Source organism: Melanerpes formicivorus, unplaced genomic scaffold (genome assembly GCF_026170545.1).
Source record: "Melanerpes formicivorus ecotype bairdi unplaced genomic scaffold, bMelFor1.0.p_v2 SCAF_621, whole genome shotgun sequence".
NCBI lineage: Eukaryota > Metazoa > Chordata > Aves > Piciformes > Picidae > Melanerpes > Melanerpes formicivorus.
In genome coordinates this window covers 55,103-61,819 of record NW_027142973.1, presented here as the reverse complement: position 1 = coordinate 61,819, position 6,717 = coordinate 55,103, and the positions used below count along the sequence as shown (strand labels likewise).

Here is a 6,717-nt window from a genome sequence, read left to right as displayed (position 1 = left end):
TGGGAAGGAAGCAAGAGGCAGTGGTGTGCTGTGGTGCCTGGGCAGCTCCTGGGCATGGGCAGGAGGAGGCTTCTTGGCTGCTGTGTGGGTGAATCCTGCCAGCACCCTCCCCTGCTGCTGTTGGGGAGCAGGGAGATGTGGCATGGGCTGGGGGCCTTGTCACTCTGTTCCCCACTCTGCTCTGGCCTGCTGGATGAGGGGAGGAGGAGGAGGAAGGGCTGTGGCATGTATCCCCAGGGGCTGATGAGCATTGCTGGCCCCTGGTACCTCAGAACCAGGGGCAGGTTTGCCTCCCTCTGAGCTGGGTTTCCCCCATGTCTCAGCCCAGCTTCACCCGAGCCTGCACCGAGTGGGATGAGTCCCCCTGGGGGCAGAGCACCTCCTGGGCCTGGCTGCTGCTCCCTGGGCAGGGAAAGCCAGGGTCACCCTTCCAGGGTGGGTAGGGTGTGACAGGCAACACCAACCCCCAGTGATGGCCCTGGGGTCCTGGGCCAGCTGAGGCTGTGAGAGGGGAGAGGCTCCAGGCTGGGAAATGTCACTTTCTGTGTGACTCCAGGTCTGGAAAACTCCTGCCCGTGGGGAGCTCTCCTCCGGTTTAGCTGCTGAAGGTGAGCCGGGATGAAGGCTGGAGAGCATGAAAGCACCTGGGAAGTACCCAGAGGGGCGGCCCCAGCGGCCCTTCCCTCTCAGCTGCCGCTTTTCCGTGTCTTGTTTTCCCCCTTCTGTAAGCGCTCTTGCGTGGAGCCGAGCCGCGGTGCGCTTGGAGCCGCAGCAGCTCCGAGCCGCTCTGTGTTTGGAGCCGCAGCAGCTCCGAGCCGTTCTGTGTTTGGAGCAGCAGCAGCTCCGAGCCCTCGCTCTGTGCTTGGAGCCGCAGCAGCTCCCGAGCCGTTCTGTGCTTGGAGCCGCAGCAGCTCGGAGCCGCTCTGTGTTTGGAGCCGCAGCAGCTCGGAGCCGCTCTGTGTTTAGAGCAGCAGCAGCAGCTCGGAGCCGCTCTGTGTTTGGAGCCGCAGCAGCTCCCGAGCCGCTCTGTGTTTAGAGCAGCAGCAGCAGCTCGGAGCCCTCGCTCTGTGCTTGGAGCAGCAGCTCCTCGCTGCGGGCAAGGTAGGGTAGGGACCAGCCGCGTCTGCTCCAGCCGCCAGACGGCGAATCCAGCCCCGGAGCGCAGCTGCAGGAGGATCTGGGCTGCAAGAGAGGAGCTCGGAGCCGCTCGACCTCCTCCCCCCCGCTCCCGCAGCCGGGGTTCCTCGGACACGCTCAGTGCAGTGACAGAAAGGGCTTTATTGCTGGGTATGAGAGCTGCAGTTCATGCGGTGGTGACAGCACGGGGAGGGGGTGGGTTTGGGGTCTTTTGGGGTGGTGTTTTTGCATGCAGTTTAAATGTGGAGGGTCTGGATGTGGGCTCAGCAGCTTTGCAGAGGCCATCACCGAAGCTCAGCTGCTCCTTTGGGCTCTCAAACGAAGCCATCCGAGGCACCAGGCTGGGGGGTTGTGGTGAGCTCTGAGGTGCTGCAGGTGTCCCTGGGGGTTGAAGTGGGTGATGCTGGTTGCCTGGGCAGGGAGGGAGCTCAGAGCCAGGTGGGGGGTGCCGAGCTGGGTGGGGGGTGGCACCGGGAACTGCCCCATCCTGCCCTGAAGCAGTGGTCTGGCAGGAAGATGTGAGACCCCTCTCAGCCCTGGCCCATGGCCTGGCTGCTTCCCAGGGTGTTTCTCTCTGAGCTCAGCAGTGGCAGGAGAGCTTTCTCTGCTTCATCTCTGGAGGGGGGGAATGAAGAGGGAAGAGTGGGATTGCCCTTCCCCATCCAGGACTGAGGGATGCTGGCAGCCAGGAAACCTTCAACCCTTTACTCATCCAGCTGCCAACCTCCTGGATGTGCCTCCCAGGGACCACTCTCTCCTGGCCCAGGGTGAGTTGGTTTAGATCTGCTGGTCCTGCAGGACCCACCCTTGACCCCCTCCCCACTGGGGTTGGATGCTCAGTGCCGTGCCTGGGAGGTGGGATGAGCTCTCTCCCATCCCTGCTGCATCCCACCCAGACCAGGAGAGATGGTGAATGGTGGGGTGGCCGTGGTGGGGTCAGACAGGTGTAGGGGAGCAGTGCCAGGACCTGTGTGGCTGGAAGGAAGGGGTGGTGGTGGGGGGGAATGTTTTGGGGAGAACAGCTCCAGCCCACCTGTGTGGGCTGCTGCTGGAGCTCCCTTGTTGCACTATTGCAGAAGCCAAATCAAACCATCAAGCTGCGTTAAAACGGGGGTGAGGGTCTCCCCGGGAAGGGGAGAGCCAAGTCCTGAAGGGCAGGGGGCGCCAGGCTAGATCTCGATGACGGTGGCACGCCGCAGGCACAGGGGGGCGTCGGGTGGCACCGCGTTCCGCTTGATCTCGTTGCCGTCCAGCCGCAGGACCTGCAGCCTGGAGTAGTTCATGACGTCCACCACGGAGCAGAAGCTGCTGATGGAGAACTCTGGAGGGGGAAGGAGTGAAGAAGAGAGGGAGAGCTGAGCTCCGACCTCCGTGGCGTGGCGTGGGAGGAATGCCAGCGGGAGGCTGCTCCGGGGACGGGGCTGAGCTCGGAGAGCTGGTTTGTGTTCAGGTGGGCAGGGCAAGACCTCCCCCCGCCCTTCCCTCCCCCCCATCCGCCCCCAAATTGCCAATTCCTCCAAATCTGGGCTCCACACTCTCTGCTCTTGAGCTGAAAGGGTGATTGATGCTCCCAGCTGCAGTCAGAGCATCACAAACTGATTTGGATGGGAAGGGACCTTGAGAGCTCACCCAGTCCAACCCCCTGCAGCCAGCAGGGACAGCCCCAACCAGAGCAGGCTGCTCAGAGCCCCAAACAACCTGAGCTGGGATGGTGCCAGGCATGGGGCAGCGTGGGGCAGCCTGGGCCAGGCTCTCCCCACCCTCGGTGTCAAACATTTCTCCCTCCTCTCCAGTCTCAGTCTCCCTCTTTCAGTCTCAAACCACCCCCCCTTGTCCTGTCCCAACAGGCAGAAGGAGCCTGTGAGTTTGTGCCCGCTTGAGGGCTTGGCAGTGGTGGCAGCTCCCACCCCTGGCTGCCTCTGCCCAGCCTGCCTGGAGGACTTGCAGGGTTAAAAGCTGCTTGGAGGCTGAGGGCTTGGGAATTGCCTTCCTAGGCTGCAGCTTCCAGCCCCTGCCTGTAGGACCACCCAGAGAGTGTGCCTAGGAGCGAGGACATCCCCGTCCCTGTGCCCGTCCCTGTGCCCGTCCCTGTGCCCACTCGTGTCCCTGTGCCCGTCCCTGTGCCCATCCCCGTGCCCGTCCCTCTCCATTCGCCTGCCACCCGCCGCCGCCGGCAGCAGGCAGGGAAGCTGCGGCCCGGGGCTGGGTTTGGAGGGCAGAAGCCGACTGAGCTGCGAGGATTTTGTGCAGGATGTGGGACAGGAGGCACCGACTAGATGGCAGCAAAGCTCCAGGCCTGGCTGCTGCTGGGGAAGGCAGCGCGGTGCTGGGGGACCCCTGCGCCCACAGACTGCAGGCCTGGGGGGCTGCAAGCCCTGTGGTGTGCAGGGAGGCAAGTGAGGACCTCCTGGGTGGCTGGGGGGGCAGGCGGCACAACCCTGGCTCTGATGCCCTATGGGGTCGGATGTGGCCCCCCCTCAAAAGAGGTCGATGCTGCACGCCTGGACCTGCAGCCCCTCGCCCCTAGGGATGCTCTGAAAGGTCAGCAGCGAAGCCTGCAGCTGGAGGAGCGAGCACGGGAGAGGCTGCAGGGCTCCGTGGTGGTCTGGTGGCATCTGTGGGCAGGGTGAGCAGCTCCAGGGGGGTTGGAAGCAAACATTTGGGAGTCTGCTCTGGTTTGTTTCTGTCGATTTCCCTCTGCGGGGTTGTGAGTTCCCTCCGCAGCAGCCTGAGGGCTGCCCCGGCTCGGCCCCGGCCCCGGCCCCAGCCCCGGCCCCGGCCCCAGCCCCAGCCCCGGCCCCGGCCCCAGACCCAGCCCCAGCCTGGCTCAGAGGCTCCAATGCTGCTCCAGGAGGGTCCTGCCCTGGGCTGAGAGCTGCCAGCCTGGGTTTTTCCAGGAGGTTGCTGGCTTTGGGGTGGTTGTTTTCTCCCCCCTCCCCAAGCTCCTTGTTATAAATAGCAGCCCCAGAACAATCTGTTCCCTTTTATTTGTTTGTGTATCAGTGGAGTGAATTTCAGCCCTGGCAGAAGCTGCTGCCCTGATGGCTCTGATAACCAGGAGCTGCTGTCTGTCCCTGTCCCAGCCCCAGCAAGGATGTCCCCCCCTTGGCTGCAGACCACCCCCCTTGGAAGGGCCTTTGGGGCCATGGGCTGTGCTGGTGCCCTGCAAGGCCAGGCAGGAGGTAGGCAGAAGGGGCTGGAGAAGGGTCCCCAGTGCTGCAAGCCCTTGGCCACCACACAGTGTGTCCCTGGCCCCTGCTGTAGCTTGGCCAGGCTGAGGTCTGTTCCCACCCCCTGGGACCCCCACCCCTGTTTGTGATCCCCCTGCCTGTGTGCAACACTGGGCTGAAGCCACAGCCCCCTCCCCATCAGCTGCTACCCACAGCTGGCTTCTGGCACCTCCAAGCAGCAGATGCTCAGCAAGAGCTGGAGGAAAACCACTGCAAAGCTGCCGTGGATCCCACAGGAGAGCTCAGAGCTGGCAGCTTCGCAGCTCCAGGTGTGCTGGGCCACAGTGAGCTCTGTTCTTGCCTTGCTCAGGGCCACTGAGAAGCCTCCCAAACTCCAGCTGCCTGCTCAAACCATCCCCCATCCTCCTCATCCTCCTGCACCCCCATCCTCCTCACCCTCAGCCCCATCCTCCTCATCCTCACCCCCATCCTCCTGCACCCCCATCCTCCTCATCCTCACCCCCATCCTCCTGCACCCCCATCCTCCTCACCCTCACCCCCATCCCCTGCACCCTCACTCCCCTCCTCCTCATACCCCTCTCCTGCACCCCCCCATCTCTGCACCCCTATCCTCCTCATCCTCACTTCCATCTCCTGAACCTTCATACTCCTCACCCTCACCCCCATCTCCTGCACCCCCATCCTCCTCATCCTCACCCCCATCTTCCTCAGCCTCACCCCATCTCCTGCACCCCCATCTTCCTCACCCTCACCCCTATCCCCTGCACCCCCATCCTCCTCATCCTCACCCCCATCCTCCTCATCTTCACCCCCATCTCCTACACCCCCACTCCCCTCCTCCTCATTCCCCTCTCCTGCACCCCCTCATGTCCTGCACCCCCATCCTCCTCATCCCCCTCTCCTGCAGCCCCCCATCTCTGCACCCCCATCCTCCTTCCCCTCACCCCCATCTCCTGCACCCCCCTCCCCCTCCCCCCATGTCCTGCCCCCTGCCCCCTCCCCGTGGCCGTTGCGTTTCTGCTCACCGTCGATTTGGTTCCCTTGCAGGTAGAGGTTCTCGAGGCTGGTGCTGACCCTGGGGATCTTCTGGAGCCTGTTGTAGGAGAGGTCCAGCTCGAGGATGCTGCTGCTGTTGAAGGTGTTGGTGGAGAGGCCCTGGTTGGTGAGGCTGTTGTGGGACATCCGCACGTAGAGCAGCTTGGGGGACACCCTGAAGTAGTCCTCGGGGATGGTGTTGATGTAGTTGTACTCCAGGTAGAGCTGCTCCAGGGAGGCCGGGAGCCCCTCAGGGACTTTCCTGAGGTGGTTGTAGCTCAGGTCAGCCAGGATCAAGGACTTGAGCCCTTTGAGGGAGGCTCCCATCTCAAAGATGAAGTTGTGGCTAAGGTACAGGGCGGTGAGGTTCTCCAGGCCCTCCAGGGCGTTGGAGGGGACCTTGGCGATCTGGTTGTAGGACAGGTGGAGCTCTCTGAGGGAGCGGGGCAAGGGGCTGGGCACCTTGGTGAGGTTGTTGTTGTTCATGTAGAGCCTCTCCAGCCTCTTGAGCTTGGCAAAGAGCCTCTTGCCCATCCTCTCGCTGCTGATCTGGTTGTTGTGCAGCGCCAGCCACTCCAGCTCGGTGGCGTTGTCGAAGGCTCCCTCCTGCATGGCGGCGATCTGATTGTTCTGGAAGTAGACGTACTTCATCCTGGAGGGCACGAAGGGCAGGTACCTCAGGTTCCTGGTGTCGCAGTACATGGCTGAGGAGAAGTTGGGGGGGCAGTCACACTCCTGGGGACACTGCCAGGAGGTGGCCTGTTGAGGCTCAGGGCCAGGCTCTGCCTCGGTGTCCGGAGCGGGGAGGTAGGAGTAGACGTAAGGAGGGTTCTCGTCCTCGTAGTAGGGCATGTAGTTGTAGGAGGACATCCTGGACTGCCTCATGTAGTACTGGAGCCAAGCCAGGTCTTCCTCCTCGTTGTACTGGCCCAGGGAGGCTCCACAGAGCCCAGCCATGATCAGGATGCTGGCCCAGTGCATGGTGCTGATGTGGGAGGGACCTGGGGTGGGGGAGAAATGGGGAAGAGGAGGCTCAGGGGAGACCTTCTTGCTCTCTGCAACTCCCTGAAGGGAGGTTGGAGCCAGGTGGGGGTTGGGCTCTTCTCCCAGGCAGGCAAGCAGCACCAGAACAAGAGGACACAGTCTCAAGCTGTGCCAGGGGAGGTTTAGGTTGGAGGTGAGGGGAAAGGAGGAATTGGCCACTGGGATGTGCTGCCCAGGGAGGTGCTGGAGTCCCCATCCCTGGAGGATTGGATGTGGCACTTGGAGCCATGGCTTAGTTAGTCAGGAGGTGCTGGGTGCCAGGTTGGACTTGATGATCTCTGAGGTCTTTTCCAACCTTGTTGGTTCCCTG

The 6,717-nt window shown here is 63.0% G+C and overlaps 1 protein-coding gene across 1 annotated transcript; it reads right to left on the bottom strand.

Moving 5' to 3' along the window:
- Positions 1-1,258: 1,258 nt before the first annotated feature.
- Positions 1,259-6,344, bottom strand: FMOD (fibromodulin). The gene is made up of 2 exons (XM_068170795.1): positions 5,354-6,344; positions 1,259-2,458 (listed from the first exon to the last, which is right to left on the bottom strand). Exons 1-2 carry the CDS (start codon positions 6,342-6,344, stop codon positions 2,307-2,309), a joined length of 1,143 nt encoding a protein of 380 aa, XP_068026896.1. The 3' UTR covers positions 1,259-2,306.
- Between the last annotated feature and the right edge of the window lie 373 nt (positions 6,345-6,717).

Coding starts and splice junctions, on each gene's coding strand:
- FMOD (XM_068170795.1), bottom strand. CDS start 6,344: ATGCACTGGGCCAGCATCCTGATCATGGCTGGGCTCTGTGGAGCCTCC. Junction 2,459..5,353: donor GCAAGGGAACCAAATCGACG/GTGAGCAGAAAC, acceptor TTCCCCCTCCAG/AGTTCTCCATCAGCAGCTTC.